Below are 20877 nucleotides of genomic sequence, written 5' to 3' on the forward strand. Positions count from 1 at the left end.
AATACACTTACTTGTGTGCAAAACAAAGCCTACCAAGCATGGTGTAGATACCTAGGCATACCACTTGTTTAGGGTCGATGGGCTTCCCATGCTGCTCATCTATTCGTTTTCCTATGAGTTCTGTGACTTCGTGAACGATACTTTCCAATTTTTTTCCAGTCGCAAAATTTCTGGAAAAATGTTAAAGTAATATCGGGACGTTTACATGAGATATATTTTTATTTTTACCACCAAGTTTTCAATATCATATATAATGTGTCTTTTTAATTTTGAGCTTCGGTCAAACAAATGAAAATAGCTATTCCATTCCAGCTCCTATATCGCCAATACGTGTCAGCCAATCAGTAATGAGGCAGGTCGGTTCAATGATTTATGAACACCCCATAGAAAGACAACGAACATCAAAAATCTCAAATTTTGTCACATATACACCACCTTGGACTTGAGTTTTAAAGGATATGTCTATTAAGGGGGTACTACCAATTTTGTCCCTATTTTTGCATTTTTCTCAAATATTATAGGGCAAAGGTGACAAGTAAGATATGTATATTATAGGGGCAATGACTACAACTACTGCACTGAAAATTCAGCAACTCAAGGCAAGTAGTTATCGATCAAATATTGGTTTTCCCTCATTTTTGACTGTAACTCCACAACTGTTGTTTGTGCTGAAATAAAATTTCCAGTGCAGTAGTTGTAGTCCTTGCCCCTATAATATACATATCTAACTTGTCACCAATGCGCTATAATTTGTGAGAAAAATGCAAAATTAGGCACAAAATTGGGCAGGGGTGTAGTACCCCCTTAAAGTACATTGCAATCGTGAAAAAAAATGTTGAGAATTTTAAATATATAAATAAATGAATAAATTTCGGATTTATATAGCGCCTTTTTCCAGATCTTGGAGGATTCACAGCGCTGTAATGTCGCTGCCATGGTGAATCATCACAATCAGATCGCATCAACTAGGCCAGTTGCTACCGAACCTGGTGCAAACCTATCCGCACTTAGATTGTAATAATCTCCAATTATCTGTGCAGCTCCCCAAATTCCATTGGGTGAAGGAAGTTTTTGATAGCCAAATAACTAATCACCAATTTTTGAAAGCAGGGGAAACCGGAGATCCCAGAGAAAACCTGCGAAAGCGAGCATGGAACCGGGATAAACCAAGTGCACATACAGTCCTTGGGCACGGCCGGGGCTTCAACCCGGGACCTCAGTGGTGCAAGGCGAGGGAACAACTGCGCCAAATCGCTTATTGACCTTTTCCCTCTATCCCACAATGCACTATTTCAGGGGGTATGACGTAGTCAATTAACCTCATAGATCGTGTGCATCCGATGGTCTTTGCAATTATTATGTCTTAATATGGGCATACTGATTCCATTATGCGGATTATCGTAAAGGTCATCGATGTTACTAATTATGCAATTATTGAATACACGAGTGATACAGTTACGGAGCGATGCAGAACATCTGTGTAAGAGATTACTTTTTACATTTTATTTTCATCTCCGAAAAAAAAAAGTGACACGGACGCCGATAATTATATCACTGCGTGTCCCGACATTAGTTTTTCACCTCTTGGTCTATCAAATGTAGACAAAGTTAGGTTTCAATAACAGGAAACTTTTTTTTACGACGACACCATGTCAATAAGGCATAGAAATGTTGTTTTTTGTCCCCGAAAGGTATTAGTGATCGTGCGCCATTATCATGATTATCGGTGATTCCTTTTTTGTGATGAAGGCACCAGCCGAAATGTCCGTATTCCAGAACGTAATGAACATAAATTTACTCCCCCGGGGAAATGGATGTATTTTGCGACACTCATACCCCCTGGAATAATGCATGATGGGAAGATGGGAAAAAGGTCTATATGAAGGGCATCAAAACTAGAAAGTATTTTATAATCACCTTATCATGCTCACCTTATTGCAGAATGGCTCAATTTTCTTCTGTGAAGTTTCCATGAAACACTGTAATCGGATATTACAATGTTCTTGCGATTTTCGCTGAGTATTGCAACTGAATAAAGTGTATTAAAATGGATGTCATGATTAGTTTAATATTTTAAGATTAAGGCGAGTCGAAGCTTTCAGGGGATATTTGGCCCATTCCTGCCAGTATTCACAATGTTCTAATAAACCCCTTTCTTGGACGCTCGAAGACAGTTTCTCTAAAAATCCGATGTATATATCCCATTTGATAATACCGGGTCTAAATGATTCTACCAGGAATTTTTTTTCGTCTTTTCTCCCAAAAACCGTTATTTTGCCACCGTTGATCAAGAAAGCTGGCTATGCCACTGGCTACAACTTAGTATTCCAAAGTCCCTATTTCTATATATTTTAGCCCCTATCTTTACCCACCCTACGAACATACATACGTGAATACAAGTCAGGTCGTCCTGCAAACTCATCTGGTTTTCTGACCAGAGCATCTTTGACTATATCTATTTGATTGAGAACTACCATCCATCGCTGTCCCATTTTCACGCTAAATACATTGCCATACTTCTTTGTCATTTCCTTAAACGTCACATAAGGCGGTTTATCTCCGAAATCTGAAAAAAAAAACGTTTGTTTTCTTGAAACCTGCATAAAAATGTTCATTTTACAAATGTACATTTTAGGCATAACATAGGACATCGAAGATTGGACAGTAAATCGTAACATTCAACTAAAAAGTAAACACTTTTCAGAAATAACCATTGCTACCACTAACATCGACAGCACGTTGTTACTTTTAACATGTTTAAAGTATCTAAATTACAGGCCTTTGGTGGCAAAATTAGCTGTATCTATAGAATTGACATCTCCTTTCGGGGTATGTGCGTGTAGGTGGGGATGTATGAGGAGGGTGTAAGGGTGTATGGTGTTTTTGCATATATGGTGTGGGATGGGGTGTATAAGGAAGGTGTCTGGCTGTATGGAGTATTTGCGTGTGAGGTGGGAGTGTATTGGGAGAGGTGTGTGGGGTGTATGAGGAGGGAGGTGGTTGTGTGGAGTGGGTTTGGTGTAAACAACATTTATTTTCATTTTAGACTTTTTTATAGTCTATGTTTTCTTCATTTCAGCTTAATTTAGCAGTTGTCATGGTTGTGTGTAAATTCCTATTACTATTAGATACGTTGTAATAAAACACGATTTTAAATATTTGTATATTAATTTTCTCTGAGGGTTTGCAGCAAAATTGATATTTTATTTTCCTTGGTATGGGTTTCAGTTGTGGCTAGTAGTCAGGTAATGATGATGGTGATGATGATGATGATATGATGATGATGATAACGACGACGACGATGATGATGATAATGATGAAGATGATGATGATGATGATGATGATGATGATGATGATGATGATGATGATGATGATGATGATAATTAATACACAAACGACAAAGAGGAACAAACATGCCTAGCATGTAATTCTATTTTAACATGGAAACGTTTGACCTCTTATCTTCTCGCAAACTAAGATTATGCATATCTTATCTCTTCAATAAACATTGTAAAAGTCGATTTGGCCTTGACACGTGGGGCTTGCCGAAAATGTGAGCATGTCTACTATTTCCATGCTGTGAGTGATACCATAGAAACGTGCTCTTTGTTTAAACATTACAAGTAACATGAGTGGCAAACATTAATGTTTCATATTGCTTGCAATCCCCCCCCCCCCCAAGCAATGTTGGAGCCAATTCTAGACCAATTGTCCGTTCCTGTCTCAGTATCAAAACAACATTGACTGGTGGGTGCGGGAGGGGTTGAGAATTTCATACTAAATTAAATCCTCATCACTGCCATCATCGTCACCATCACGACTCTAATAATCATCTGACATCAGTTGTATTATCCATCATCATCATCATCATCATCATCATCATCATCATCATCATCATCATCATCATCATCATCATCATCATCATCATCAACAACAACAACAACAACAACAACAACAAAAAACATCATCATCATCATCATCATCATCATCTAAACCATCATCATCATCACCATCATCATCATCATCGTCGTCGTCATCATCATTTACACTATAGCCACACAAATAGAAATCTTACATTAACTGCAAGTCATCAGAAAAACAAAATATTTTAAACAAATTATTGTTTTATTACTGTGCGCACAGTTTGCAACAATAACATCAACTGCTAGATTGCTCAAATGAAAAATAAAATAGACTTTCAAAAATCTATAATGAAAAAATATTTTGTTAGAAGTATGATTTAATATAGGCATGAGCCAAGTATGTTTTCTGCTATAAGTATGAAGACGTATTTGTTTAGCATGAAAACATACTTACTAGGGGAATGTGTGTGTATCGTCCTTTCGATAAGTATGATATCATACTTAGTGCTTGGGGGCAAAAACATCGGCCAATTTGGAATATTGCTAACATGTAAGTATGGAGCCACACTCGCTAGGAGCAAGGTGTGTATAAAGAAATTTGGATAACTACACAATTCAGAAGAAGTGTAAATTGACAATATGAACAAGAAAGAATGAAAGAAAGAAAGAAAGAAAGAAAGAAAGAAAGAAAGAAAGAAAGAAAGAAAGAAAGAAAGAAAGAAAGAAAGAAAGAAAGAAAGAAAGAAAGAAAGAAAGAAAGAAAGAAAAAAGAAAGAAAGAAAGAAAGAAAGAAAGAAAGAAAGAAGTTGAGGTAAAAAAAGCTTTTAAACATATCGTACAGAAGAGGATAGGAAAAGTAATATTATTAAAAAATAGCACTACAGAAGATTCGAACTCATGGCTATCATTATAACCTATTATAGTTCACAAGTCACAGCCTCTACCGCTGCGACACGAGGAACTCTCTGAACAGTTAATCGATTTATAATGTATATTAAGTTATTCAATGTACGTATGGTCCGTGGCGTGATAGAAAACTTAACTGAAACGTATCAAATAGACATAATTTTATCGGTTTACTCCGAATATATTTGTTGGCAATGTATTTAGGGTTGTAAAAATAAATTTGGAATTTGGATTCATTAACTTCCCCACGGTCGACAAAATTTAAAGAAAGAAAATTACATTGATTTCTTTTTAAACTGATTGTGTCGACCGTTAGCGTTATACTTATTATAAATAAATCTGCACAACTAACAACGGCCCTCCTACAGTGTATAGTGGTTTTGTTAATGCTTTGTGATCACGAGATCTAGAGTTCGAGTCCCATTGTCGCCTGTTTTTTACTTAAAAATCTGCACCTTATCCCTTTTAAAATCTCAGATGACACCTACGTCGGTTCAAATTTTAACAAAAATAATTATGATCAATAAAGAAATCTGTGAGAGTATAGATTTTAATTAGCGATGTCTCAAGAATTTGAATAGATATGATTTGGTTTATCGTTCATTATCGAACTCCATGCACACGTACATTGTCTTTACCTAGAACTGGCTCATTTCCTCGGACAACGAGGCAGCTACATGGCTTAGGACGCGCGAAGCGCGCCCCATGTTACGCGGCTGAACCCACGACTCGGACAACGAGGCCTATTCATAGGCAAAAGCAAATTAAAACAAAAAAAATGGAAAAAAAAAATGCCGGGAATTGAACCCACGCCCTTCCGTTAACTGTCAGTCTCCTTATCCACTGAGCTATTGAGGTGTTGTTATTCTACGTGCACCTTTGTACTATAGATTCATTATAAACGAATAAAAAGTGTTAAAAACTAATCCACTTGTTTTATGCAATAATAATTGGCTTATTGAATAGAGAACCACGGTATTCAGACCTGTTCTTCACAAATTAGATTCCAAAACTTGACATAAATAGAAAATTGCACGGTATGCAAGCCAGTAAACATTATAGAGACATAGTATTAAAATCTTTATTGTGTCTGCATACCGTAAAACTCATACATTGATATGGTCTAAATTATCCCAAACAAATCGAGTATCATTAAATAGCTCAATTGGTAGAGCGCGTACCATTTAAACGGGAAAAGTTAACCACAGGGGTTCGAATACTACATGCTTTTTTTTATTTTGATCCCGTTATTTTATTTTTCCTTAGTATTTACTTCTACAGAATAGATTTCAGATTTTTGTTGATCGAAATAATATTTTACAATGTGTTTGGTCAATGATGTCTTCTGCTATAAGTATGAAATTATACTAGCTGGGCATGGTGTGATAAGCCTTTTGATAAGCATGAAACCATACTTAATATTCAGCTAGCTTAGTATGCAATCTGCTGACTTCAGATATGCAAACTGTTAAAAACAACATTTATTTTCATTTTAGACTTTTTTATAGTCTATGTTTTCTTCATTTCAGCTTAATTTAGCAGTTGTCATGGTTGTGTGTAAATTCCTATTACTATTAGATACGTTGTAATAAAACACGATTTTAAATATTTGTATATTAATTTTCTCTGAGGGTTTGCAGCAAAATTGATATTTTATTTTCCTTGGTATGGGTTTCAGTTGTGGCTAGTAGTCAGGTAATGATGATGGTGATGATGATGATGATATGATGATGATGATAACGACGACGACGATGATGATGATAATGATGAAGATGATGATGATGATGATGATGATGATGATGATGATGATGACGATGACGATGATGATGATGATGATGATGATGATGATGATAATTAATACACAAACGACAAAGAGGAACAAACATGCCTAGCATGTAATTCTATTTTTAACATGGAAACGTTTGACCTCTTATCTTCTCGCAAACTAAGATTATGCATATCTTATCTCTTCAATAAACATTGTAAAAGTCGATTTGGCCTTGACACGTGGGGCTTGCCGAAAATGTGAGCATGTCTACTATTTCCATGCTGTGAGTGATACCATAGAAACGTGCTCTTTGTTTAAACATTACAAGTAACATGAGTGGCAAAAATTAATGTTTCATATTGCTTGCAACCCCCCCCCCCCAAGCAATGTTGGAGCCAATACTAGACCAATTGGCCGTTCCTGTCTCAGTATCAAAACAACATTGACTGGTGGGTGCTGGAGGGGGTTGAGAATTCATACTAAATTAAATCCTCATCACTGCCATCATCGTCACCATCACGACTCTAATAATCATCTGACATCAGTTGTATTATCCATCATCATCATCATCATCATCATCATCATCATCATCATCATCATCATCAACAACAACAACAACAACAACAACAAAAACAACATCATCATCATCATCATCATCATCATCTAAACCATCATCATTATCACCATCATCATCACCATCATCATCATCATCGTCGTCGTCATCATCATTTACACTATAGCCACACAAATAGAAATCTTACATTAACTGCAAGTCATCAGAAAAACAAAATATTTTAAACAAATTATTGTTTTATTACTGTGCGCAGTTTGCAACAATAACATCAACTGCTAGATTGCTCAAATGAAAAATAAAATAGACTTTCAAAAATCTATAATGAAAAAATATTTTGTTTGTATGAGTACGGTGTGTGGGGTTGTTATGGGTGTATTGGGGGGTGTGGGGTATATGAGGAGGGGTGTGGGTGTATGAGGAAGGTATGTTGGGGTGTGGGGTGTTTGTGTGTCTGAAAATTTGCCACTGTTTGGTCCATGATGAATTGATTACATTAATAGCCAAATGAGAATATATTCAGGAATAGTCCATTCGTTTACCCTTTGTCCTCCAGTGACATCTTTAAATATCTGCTTTCATGTAGTTTAGGAGTGTGCATTAATGATGACCCCCCCCCCCTCCCCCCGGGTAAAACTTCCAAACGGCTTGCCAAAAATTGCTTGCCCCTCCCTACCCCCTCGACCCGCCAAAAATTGGATCCCAATTTGCGAACCTTAAGGGGAAGGGCAACACTTATAGATGCTAGGACACCAACATTTGGTCATCTTATTTATGAACAAAAGAAATTGTTTCGCACTATTTTAAAGGTCTTGCCATCACCGGTTGAAATGGTAACGGCGGCCATGTTTGATTTTTATGACATTTGTTGCGCACAAGTTTTTCACACTCTCTCAAACTTTGTTTTTCCTGAAATTTGGCAGGCACAAAGCTAGATACACATTAAAAATGTTATGAAGCCGAATTTTTACATTTCAATTAGGATCTGGTATAAATGGCCTCCATTTTTTTTTTTTTTTTTTTAATTTTCAAAAAATAACACTCAAAATATATCTTCATGTGTCCCTCCAAACAACATTCGTGCCAAATTTGGTAGCAATCACATAATGGTTGCTGAGAAAATAGTCCAGTATAGCCCGTATACATTTTCCAAACGCGGGCAAACTCTGTGGGTGTCCTAGACATCAGACAACCACGACATCCTCTTTATTCAATTAGACAGTCTTGATTTAGTAGGGATAGAGACCTCAATGACCCTTGTAGGTCAAGCAGATTCCGAATTATTGTCATTTCATCTGGCTAATATGATGATTATGGTTGCTACGGGCGGCCATCTTGGATTTCAGGTGTCTTAGACCTCAGACATCCATGAAACCCCCTTCATTCACTCAGCCAGCCTTGATTTAGTGGGGATATACACCTCAATGACCCTTGTAGGTCAGGCAGATTCCGAATTATTGTCATATCATCTGGCTAATGTGATGATTATTGTTGCTACGGGCGGCCATCTTGGATTCCAGGTGTCCTAGACCTCAGACATCCATGCAACCCCCTTCATTCAATCAAACAGCCTTGATTTAGTGAGGATAGACACCTCAATCACCCCTCTAAGTCAAGTAGTTTCAGAGTTATTGTCATTTTACCTGGTTCATAAGTACATTTTGGCGGCCATTTTGAAAAATGGCCATATACAGAGTTTGCCCGGGTTTGAAATTTTCCATTACAAAATTTGGAAGACCTATGCATACCTTACTCGAATCAACTTTCAAACTTTCCTCTTTGAAAAATGTATACGGGTCTGTAGGACAGGGCCTGGACTAAAAGCTGCGCTTGAGGTAAAAAATTACGCGAAACGACATCTGGCAGAAAATTACATTTTAAGTTTGGAAACACTGAATATGTTAATTAAGTAGCAATTTTAGCAAACGTGTTTCTTTCAAAAATAACATTTATACTAGTTATTAGCATTTTAATATGCAGTAAACATATTAAACTACTCAGAAATGAATTTTTCTAGTTATTAGCATTTTAATATGCAGTAAACATATTAAACTACTCAGAAATGAATTTTTATCCCAAATTCCTCCAACATCATCCCTTGAAAACAATACAATACATAAGAAATACATTATGTGTATTAGTATAGGACAAAATTCAATTCGCGTGACTTTCTTCCCTTTGGTTACCCGCAACTTTAGAAACAAATGTCCGATTTGATTCAAATAAAAAGCAAATAAAAGCCACAATTCTAACTTGGTTTGATTTAGAGACAAAAATACCTTATTTCAAAATTTCAAGTGTTGTCCTTCCCCTTAAGGGATCTAAAATGAGCGTTCATTGCGTTTCGACAGTATTTTTGTGGGACATGAGAGCACCTCAGACCTATCGAATTGCATTCTGAATACGAAGCATGTCTTTCTGATATCAAATAATTTTCATTTTTGAAAATCACAATATAATACAAATTTTATGACAAATTATAAAAATTTGATATTTTTCAAATTTTTGATATATAACAGTCCTCGAAGTAAATTATATAAATCTAATGATATATTCTTAAAGTGTATGTAGCAGGAAGGAAAAACCGACGGTCAATTGAAAATTTTGACCTTTCATATTGAAGATATGGATTTTTTCCCAAAAAGACCTAATTTTTTTTGTTGTTTTGTGAAAAAAATCCATATCTTCAATACGAAAGATCAAAATTTTCAATTGATCGTCGGCTTTTCATCCCACCTACATACACTTTAAGTATAAATCATCAGATTTATAAATTTTACTTCAAGTACTGTTAAATATCAAAATATCAATTTTAATGATTTGCCATAAAATGTGTATTCAATTGCGAATTTCAAAAAATCAAAATTATTTGATATCAGAATGACATTCTTCGTATTCAGAATGCAATTCGATATGTCTGATGTGCTCTAATGTCCCAAAATAAATACTGTCCAAACGTTCATACCCCAGCCCTTAAATGGTCTAGATACATGTTGCAAGCACAGCGAGAAGGATAATTTGCATATTTAAGCATTACCGTACTGCTTTCCTAAGCCTTTTTAGTTTATTTCATTTAAAAGGTGCCCTATGAATGTTTGCAAAAATCGCTTGCCCCCTCTCGGTTTGCCAAAATTGCCCCCCCCCACCTTTCGGCGCGCCTAAAAATCCCCCCAACACAATTTTACCCTTCCACTAGATACAGACTTTAAGGTACATATTTCGAGGTGCATAACAGACACAAAATTTGTGTCATAACAAACACCAAATTGGTGTCGATGACCTGACATGCATGCATTCTTTTGTGATGGTCTTTCAATTTGTGCCGAGTGTCCTTGGCATACTTGACTATGCTTCAGTGGACCCAGGCGCGATATTGGTCATTTAGCGCGTTAGCGCGCGTTAGCGCGCCAAGATGCTAACAATGCTAATTAGCGCTGAAAGAATGAAATCCGTGCTATTACCGCTATTTAGCGTCATAGCGCGCAATAATCAGATGAACGCTAACAGGTGCTAATATTCAAATAACGCTTGCGTGCTATTTGAAATTTGCTAATTTATTTGCTAATTCAAAAGCGTTAATAACGCTAATAACGTGTATTAGCACACAATGTGCTATTAGCACTAATGGCAAGTACTAGCGCAAGTAATGCTAATGGCGTTATTATCACCGAATAGCGTGTCATTTGTAATTGTGCTATAGCAACAAAATGTTAAAAGTCATAGTAAATGGCGCTACCAGCGCTAATAGCGCTATTATCGTGTATTAGCACACAGTATGCTATTAGCGCTAATAGCAAGTACTAGCGCAAGTAATGATAATGGCGTTGTTAACACCAATTAGCGTGTCATTTGCAATTGTGCTATAGTAAGAAAATATCAAAAGTCATAGTAAATGGCGCTACAAGCGCTAATAACGCTATTAGCGTGTATTAACACACAATATGCTATTAGCGCTAATAGCCAATACTAGCGCAAGTAATGCTAATGGCGTTATTAACACCGAATATCGTGTCATTTGCAATTGTGCTATAGTAACAAATTATTAAAAGAGCCATAGTAAATGACGCTACCAGCGCTAATAGCGCTATTAGCGTGTATTAGCACACAATATGCTATTAGCGCTAATAGCAAGTACTAGCGCAAGTAATGCCAATGGCGTTTTTAACACCGAATAGCGCGTTATTTGCAATTGTGCTATATTAACAAAATATTAAAAGTACGCTATCAGCGTTAATAGCGCTAATAACGCTAATAACGTGTATTAACACACAATGTGCTATTAGCGCTAATGGCAAGTACTAGCGCAAGTAATGCTAATAGCGTTATTAGCACCGAATAGCGTGTCATTTGCAATTTTGCTATAGTAACAAAATATTAAAGTCACTAGTAACTGGCGCTACCAGCGCTAATAGCACTGTTAGCGTGAATTAGCACACAATATGCTATTAGCGCTAATAGCAAGTAGTAGCGCAAGTAATCAAAATTGTTAAAAATTAACACTTTCTCTACATAAGGGCGCTATTAGCGCTATTAGCGCTAATAGTGCTAATAGCGATCATTAGCGTGATGTGCGCTATTAGCGCTAATATCAAGTACTAGTGCAAGTAATGCCAATGGCGTTTTTAACACCGAATAGCGTGTTATTTGCAATTGTGCTATAGTAACAAAATATTAAAAGTGCGCTATCAGCGTTAATAGCGCTAATAACGTGTATTAACACACAATGTGCTATTAGCGCTAATGGCAAGTACTAGCGCAAGTAATGCTAATAGCGTTATTAGCACCGAATAGCGTGTCATTTGCAATTGTGCTATAGTAACAAAATATTAAAAGTCATAGTAAATGGCGCTACAAGCGCTAATAACGCTATTAGCGTGTATTAACACACAATATGCTATTAGCGCTAATAGCCAATACTAGCGCAAGTAATGCTAATGGCGTTATTAACACCGAATATCGTGTCATTTGCAATTGTGCTATAGTAACAAAATATTAAAAGTTATAGTAAATGGCGCTACCAGCGCTATTATCGTGTATTAGCACACAATATGCTATTAGCGCTAATAGCAAGTACTCGCGCAGGTAATGTTAATGGCGTTATTAACACCTATTAGCGTGTCATTTGCAATTGTGCTATAGTAACAAAATATTAAAAGTTATAGTAAATGGCGCTACCAGCGGTAATAGCGCTATTATCGTGTATTAGCACACAATATGCTATTAGCGCTAATAGCAAGTACTCGCGCAGGTAATGTTAATGGCGTTATTAACACCTATTAGCGTGTCATTTGCAATTGTGCTATAGTAACAAAATATTAAAAGAGCCATAGTAAATGGCGCTACCAGCGCTAATAGCGCTATTAGCGTGTATTAGCACACAATATGCTATTAGCGCTAATAGCAAGTACTAGCGCAAGTAATGCCAATGGCGTTTTTAACACCGAATAGCGCGTTATTTGCAATTGTGCTATAGTAACAAAATATTAAAAGTACGCTATCAGCGTTAATAGCGCTAATAACGCTAATAACGTGTATTAACACACAATGTGCTATTAGCGCTAATGGCAAGTACTAGCGCAAGTAATGCTAATAGCGTTATTAGCACCGAATAGCGTGTCATTTGCAATTGTGCTATAGTAACAAAATATTAAAGTCACTAGTAACTGGCGCTACCAGCGCTAATAGCACTGTTAGCGTGAATTAGCACACAATATGCTATTAGCGCTAATAGCAAGTAGTAGCGCAAGTAATCAAAATTGTTAAAATAAACACTTTCTCTACATAAGGGCGCTATTAGCGCTATTAGCGCTAATAGTGCTAATAGCGATCATTAGCGTGATGTGCGCTATTAGCGCTAATATCAAGTACTAGTGCAAGTAATGCCAATGGCGTTTTTAACACCGAATAGCGTGTTATTTGCAATTGTGCTATAGTAACAAAATATTAAAAGTGCGCTATCAGCGTTAATAGCGCTAATAACGTGTATTAACACACAATGTGCTATTAGCGCTAATGGCAAGTACTAGCGCAAGTAATGCTAATAGCGTTATTAGCACCGAATAGCGTGTCATTTGCAATTGTGCTATAGTAACAAAATATTAAAAGTCATAGTAAATGGCGCTACCAGCGCTAATAGCACTGTTAGCGTGAATTAGCACACAATATGCTATTAGCGCTAATAGCAAGTAGTAGCGCAAGTAATTAAAATTGTTAAAAATTAACACTTTCTCTACATAGGGGCGCTATTAGCGCTAATAGCGCTAATAGCGCACATTAGCGTGATGTGCGCTATTAGCGCTAATAGCGTGCGGTGTACCAATAATGTCATCCAGTAGAGACAGCCCGTCACCATTAAGGTTAAAGGCCTCTCCTGAGTTCCAGTATCAAAAAAAACATCAAGGCGTAGAGCTGGCAGGCCCGAGGCCGGAGACTCCCATACGACGACTAAGTGGGTCCAAGTGGGTCCCCAATATAATGGCCCCGCAAATCATGAAAGCAATGAGTAACCTTGAGGTTGACGTGCTGTCTATACTGGATGACGGGCTGTCGATAACGATATGCCATTTTGTTATCAACATCCCATCACCCACTAGAGACAGCCGTCGCCATGAAGGTGTCACCTTGACTCCATTATCAGCAAAAAACATGAAGACCGCAGGGCCGGCAGGCCCACTCCAAGTGGGACCCCAATCTAATGGCCCCCGCAGGGCATGAAAGCAATGAGTAACCTTGAGGTTGACGTGCTGTCTCTACTGGATGACGGGCTGTCGAGGCCGGAGACTACCATACAACGACTAAACACTCCAAGTTGGACCCCAATATACGACAACTAAACACTCCAAGTGAGTTCCAATATAAAAGGGCCCCGCAAATCAATACATTTTGTGTGACCGCTGTCCCCACCATCAGCAAAAAACATCAAGGCCGCAGGGCCGGTGACTCCCATACGACAACAAAACACTCCAATTGAGTTCCAAAATAAATGGGCCCCGCAGGGCAAGAAACATAGTGTGACACCTGTCCCCAACATCAACAAAAAACATCAAGGCCGCAGGGCCGGCAGGCCTGAGGCCGGTGACTCCATACGACAACTAAACACTCCAAGTGAGTTCCAATATAAAAGGGCCCCGCAGGGCAAGAAATTTTGTGTGACCGCTGTCCCCACCATCAGCAAAAACATCAAGGCCGCAGGGCCGGCAGGCCTGAGGCCGGTGACTCCATACGACAACTAAACACTCCAAGTGAGTTCCAATATAAAAGGGCCCTGCAGGTCAAGAAATTTTGTGTGACCGCTGTCCCCACCATCAGCAAAAAACATCAAGGCCGCAGGGCCGGCAGGCCTGAGGCCGGTGACTCCATACGACAACTAAACACTCCAAGTGAGTTCCAATATAAAAAGGGCCCCGCAGGTCAAGAAATTTTGTGTGACCGCTGTCCCCACCATCAGCAAAAAACATCAAGGCCGCAGGGCCGGCAGGCCTGAGGCCGGTGACTCCATACGACAACTAAACACTCCAAGTGAGTTCCAATATAAAAAGGGCCCTGCAAATCAATAAATTTTGTGTGACCGCTGTCCCCACCATCAGCAAAAAACATCAAGGCCGCAGGGCCGGCAGGCCACACGCCGGTGCCTCCCAAATACTCCAAGTGAGTTCCAAAATAAATGGGCCCCGCAGGACAAGAAACTTAACCCCTGTCCCCAACATCAACAAAAAACATCAAGGCCGCAGGGCCGGCAGGCCTGAGGCCGGTGTCTGCCATAGGTGGACTAAACACTCCAAGTGAGTTCCAATATAAAAGGGCCCCGCAATCAAGACATTTTGTGTGACCGCTGTCCCCACCATCAGCAAAAACATCAAGGCCGCAGGGCCGGCAGGCCTGAGGCCGGTGACTCCATACGACAACTAAATACTCCAAGTGAGTTCCAAAATAAACGGGCCCGCAGGACAAGAAACTTAACCCCTGTCCCCAACATCAACAAAAATCATCAAGGCCGCAGGGCCGGCAGGCCTGAGGCCGGTGACTCCATACGACAACTAAACACTCCAAGTGAGTTCCAATATAAAAGGGCCCCGCAGGTCAAGAAATTTTGTGTGACCGCTGTCCCCACCATCAGCAAAAACATCAAGGCCGCAGGGCCGGCAGGCCTGAGGCCGGTGACTCCATACGACAACTAAACACTCCAAGTGAGTTCCAATATAAAAAGGGCCCTGCAATCAAGAAATTGTGTGTGACCGCTGTCCCCACCATCAGCAAAAAACATCAAGGCCGCAGGGCCGGCAGGCCCGAGGCCGGTGACTCTCATACGACAACTAAACACTCCAAGTGAGTTCCAATATAAAAGGGCCCCGCAGGGCAATAAATTTTGTGTGACCGCTGTCCCCACCATCAGCAAAAAACATCAAGGCCGCAGGGCCGGCAGGCCCGAGGCCGGTGACTCCCAAATACTCCAAGTGAGTTCCAAAATAAATGGGCCCCGCAGGACAAGAAACTTAACCCCTGTCCCCAACATCAACAAAAAACATCAAGGCCGCAGGGCCGGCAGGCCTGAGGCCGGTGACTCCATACGACAACTAAACACTCCAAGTGAGTTCCAATATAAAAGGGCCCCGCAAATCAAGAAATTTTGTGTGACCGCTGTCCCCACCATCAGCAAAAAACATCAAGGCCGCAGGGCCGGCAGGCCTGAGGCCGGTGACTCCATACGACAACTAAATACTCCAAGTGAGTTCCAAAATAAACGGGCCCGCAGGACAAGAAACTTAACCCCTGTCCCCAACATCAACAAAAATCATCAAGGCCGCAGGGCCGGCAGGCCCGGGGCCGGTGACTCCCATACGCCACCTAATCACTCCAAGTGAGTTCCAATATAAATGGGCCCCTCAGAGCAAGAAATTTTGTGTGACCGCTGTCCCCACCATCAGCAAAAACATCAAGGCCGCAGGGCCGGCAGGCCTGAGGCCGGTGACTCCATACGAGAACTAAACACTCCAAGTGAGTTCCAAAATAAATGGGCTCCGCAGGGCAAGAAACTTAGTGTGACCCCTGTCCCCAACATCAACAAAAAACATCAAGGCCGCAGGGCCGGCAGGCCTGAGGCCGGTGACTCCATACGACAACTAAACACTCCAAGTGAGTTCCAATAAAAAAGGGCCCCGCAAATCAAGAAAGCTAGTGTGACCGCTGTCCCCACCATCAACAAAAATATTAAGGCCGCAGGGCCGGCAGGCCTGATGCCGGAGACTCCCATACGACAACTAAACACTCCAAGTGAGTTCCAATATAAAGGGCCCGCAGGGCAACAAAGCCAGTGTGACCACTGGCCCCACCAACAACAAAAAACATCAAGGCCGCGGGACCGGCAGGCCCGAGGCCGGAGACTCCCATACGACAAGTAATCACACCAAGTGAGTTCCAATATAAAAGGGAACCGCAGGGCAAGAAAGTTATGGTGACCGCTGTCCGCACCACCAACAAAAAACACCAAGGCCGTAGGGCCGACAGGCCTGAGGCCGGAGCCTCCCATACGACAACTAAACACTCCAAGTGAGTTCCAATATAAATTTAGCACAATTGCATATGACGTGCTATTACTCGCTATTAGCGGTAATAGCGTTATTAGCGCTAATAGCGCCCTTTCCCTAGAGTTAATTTTTTTTTTAATTTAGCACAATTACATATGACGTGCTATTACTCGCTATTATAGCGCGCTTTCCGTAGCCTTAGAATCTTTTTTAAATTTAGCATAATTGCATATGACGTGCTATTACTCGCTATTAGCGCTAATAGCGCGCTTTCCCAAAAGTTAGAATATTTTCAAATTTAGCACAATTGCATATTACGTGTTATTAATCGCTATTAGCGCTAATAGCGTGTCACCTTAGTATTTCCTTATTAGCATAACTAGCAAAAACACTGCTAACTATTCGTTATTAGCGCTATTAGCGCTAATAGCGCGTCTCCTTAGTAGTTTCTTATTAGCATAACTAGCAAAAACACCGCTAACTATTCGTTATTCGCACTATTAGCGCTATTAGCGCGTCTCCTTAGTATTTTCTTATTAGCATAACTAGCAAAACACTGCTAACTATTCGTTATTAGCGCTATTAGCGCTAATAGCGCGTCCCCTTAGTATTTTCTTATTAGCATAACTAGCAAAACACTGCTAACTATTCGTTATTAGCGCTATTAGCGCTATTAGCGCTAATAGCGTGTCCCCTTAGTATTTTCTTATTAGCATAACTAGCAAAACACTGCTAACTATTCGTTATTAGCGCTATTAGCGCTATTAGCGCTAATAGCACGTCCCCTTAGTATTTTCTTATTAGCATAACTAGCAAAACACTGCTAACTATTCGTTATTAGCGCTATTAGCGCTAATAGCGCGTCTCCTTAGTATTTTCTTATTAGCATAACTAGCAAAATACTGCTAACTATTCGTTATTAGCGCTATTAGCGCTATTAGCGCTAATAGCGCGTCCCCGTAGTATTTTCTTATTAGCATAACTAGCAAAACATTGCTAACTATTCGTTATTAGCGCTATTAGCGCTATTAGCGCTAATAGCGCGTCCCCATGGTATTTTCTTATTAGCAGATCGAGCAAAAACACTGCTACCTATTCGTTATTAGCGCTATTAGCGCTAATAGCGCGTCTTCTTAGTATTTTCTTATTAGCATAACTAGCAAAATACTGCTAACTATTCGTTATTAGCGCTATTAGCGCTATTAGCGCTAATAGCGCGTCACCTTAGTATTTTCTTATTAGCATAACTAGCAAAACATTGCTAACTATTCGTTATTAGCGCTATTGGCGCTATTAGCGCTAATAGCGCGTCCCCTTAGTATTTTCTTATTAGCATAACTAGCAAAATACTGCTAACTATTCGTTATTAGCGCTATTAGCGCTAGCGCTAATAGCGCGTCCCCTTAGTATTTTCTTATTAGCATAACTAGCAAAACATTGCTAACTATTCGTTATTAGCGCTATTAGCGCTATTAGCGCTAATAGCACGTCCCCTTAGTATTTTCTTATTAGCATAACTAGCAAAAACACTGCTACCTATTCGTTATTAGCGCTATTAGCGCTAATAGCGCGTCTTCTTAGTATTTTCTTATTAGCATAACTAGCAAAATACTGCTAACTATTCGTTATTAGCGCTATTAGCGCTAATAGCGCGTCCCCTTAGTATTTTCTTATTAGCATAACTAGCAAAACATTGCTAACTATTCGTTATTAGCGCTATTAGCGCTATTAGCGCTAATAGCGCGTCCCCTTAGTATTTTCTTATTAGCATAACTAGCAAAACATTGCTAACTATTCGTTATTAGCGCTATTAGCGCTAATAGCGCGTCCCCTTAGTATTTTCTTATTAGCATAACTAGCAAAAACACTGCTACCTATTCGTTATTAGCGCTATTAGCGCTAATAGCGCGTCTTCTTAGTATTTTCTTATTAGCATAACTAGCAAAATACTGCTAACTATTCGTTATTAGCGCTATTAGCGCTAATAGCGCGTCCCCTTAGTATTTTCTTATTAGCATAACTAGCAAAACATTGCTAACTATTCGTTATTAGCGCTATTAGCGCTATTAGCGCTAATAGCGCGTCCCCTTAGTATTTTCTTATTAGCATAACTAGCAAAACATTGCTAACTATTCGTTATTAGCGCTATTAGCGCTAATAGCGCGTCCCCCGTAGTATTTTCTTATTAGCATAACTAGCAAAAACACTGCTACCTATTCGTTATTAGCGCTATTAGCGCTATTAGCGCTAATAGCGCGTCTCCTTAGTATTTTCTTTTAGCATAACTAGCAAAATACTGCTAACTATTCGTTATTAGCGATAGTAGCGCTAATAGCATGATTTGCTAATGCTTTGCTACTAATAAAAAATGTTCTGGCTATTATCGCAATTAACGCATTTTCCTATTAGCACTGCAATTAGCGCTAATTCCCATAGCCTTATACACTAACATAACGCTAATAACAGTAATAGCAAAATTGCGCTAATTGCGATAATAACCAATACCGCGCCTTGCTCCTTCAGTGGTCATGAAAGGATTCAATAGATAACCTCTGCCCCACTAATCCCCAGCTATTGTCTGAAATTGCACCTCGGAAGATATATTATAACAACTCAGTCCCTCAAATGATAGTCATATAACGACCAAAAGATAAATGACTGACTATCATTGAGGACTGAGTTCCGCAGTCTACCCTTCCACCAGGGCTCATAATTACTGCACAACCCCTTATGTGTCCTAAGTTTTTAGCATACATTAAGTGATCTTTCTCATCATTCTAGAATATACCTGCGTCAACGATGAACTTACCTAGCAAATTTCCCAAAATAGGCAGTCCCGTAGGTCCGGGTGGCATCCCGCTTGGTCTTCGCACATTCCAATAAATAAGTGATGCGAGAATGGTAAGCAATGCCACGGTAATAGTTCCACTGCTGGTTGTAAAGATGGTCTCCACAAAATCAAATATCATGGTGATGGTGATGAGAGTATGGGTACAGAATGTGGCGAACACTCAAGATTAATTCATGTGATATGATGGCTCTGTAAATAGCCGTTGAGGTGTATTGAAAATTCAGGCAGTTGTGTCACTTCTGCAATTATTCATACATAGTCCATTTGTTCATCCATTTGTACATCTATGAATAGATGCGACGGGATTACCTGCGGAATCTCTATTGTATTATTCTATTAACCCTCCTCGACCTTCTCTAGGTGTAAGCCAGGGCTATGACACTCTATTCACGTGGTTTCTTTTCCAACGCTAAAAGATTACGAATTTTGGTGGTTTGTAAATGAAAAGTGTCCGCACTATCGATTGATTACGTAACTGTTATGAATAATTTATTAGTTTTTCAATGCAATCGCCCCGACCCATTAATACATATTATCTGTATTTATCAAAGTACTTGGAATAGCAATCTGGTGAGTTCACTGAACTACGCCCAAATACTGATGGAGTTTTAATGGCGCTAATCCTCTCCATACACAGATGAACAAATACAATAGGAGAAGGTCAACACATATGACCTCCTATATGACATGTTATATGAGATGTACAACAACCTGAATATCATAAAGATCAGTGTTCGTTTGTGCATATGAACTGCATATTTACAATACTAAATATTACTTGTTATATATTATGTCAAATATTGGTATTATGACAACACGGTATATACATTGTATATAAAACGACTAATAGATCCTACTATCATGGCGTCAGGTCATTGGTTCATCATATCCCGTATGTTTCTTAAAATTCATTCATATTTGAGACAAATTTCTGTGCCCATTTTACATAAAGGGGCAGGATTGGTCTTTTTGAAAAATATCGTCACAAAATATCAAATATCATCGATACTATCGTCTTAAAACTATCATGACAGTGTCAAACAACTATCAAGTCTCATTTGAAAATATCATCAGAGCGTCAAACAACTATCAAGTCTCACTTGAAAATATCTTGTGAACCTCTGGTTTTACCAGAAATATCATAGAAATATCGTCAGTTATAAATCTAGCTTCATGATATTTAGAAGACATAATTATATCGTCCAAATATCGTCAGTTTCGATATGATATTTATAATATACATGATGTCGCCAAACTATCATTATAAATTTTATATACAAACAAATCTATCTCACATGATATTTAGAAGATCGTCTAAATATCGTCAAAATATTGGTACGCTCTATATGATATTTACATGATATCATGATCGCCAAAATATCATCTTTCTAGAT

General features: G+C 39.0%; 1 protein-coding gene across 1 annotated transcript in view; it reads right to left on the bottom strand.

The window, feature by feature from the left end:
• Positions 1-19612, bottom strand: part of LOC140166563 (cytochrome P450 1A1-like) — a 34612-nt gene extending 15000 nt beyond the window's left edge. The window contains 4 exon segments of the mRNA XM_072190057.1: positions 12-170; positions 1932-2028; positions 2390-2566; positions 19442-19612. Of these exon segments, the coding sequence (XP_072046158.1) occupies positions 12-170; positions 1932-2028; positions 2390-2566; positions 19442-19601 (593 nt within the window). The 5' untranslated portion in view covers positions 19602-19612.
• Positions 19613-20877: the final 1265 nt, after the last annotated feature.

Source organism: Amphiura filiformis, chromosome 12 (assembly GCF_039555335.1).
Source record: "Amphiura filiformis chromosome 12, Afil_fr2py, whole genome shotgun sequence".
In the NCBI taxonomy this organism is placed as follows: Eukaryota; Metazoa; Echinodermata; class Ophiuroidea; order Amphilepidida; family Amphiuridae; genus Amphiura; species Amphiura filiformis.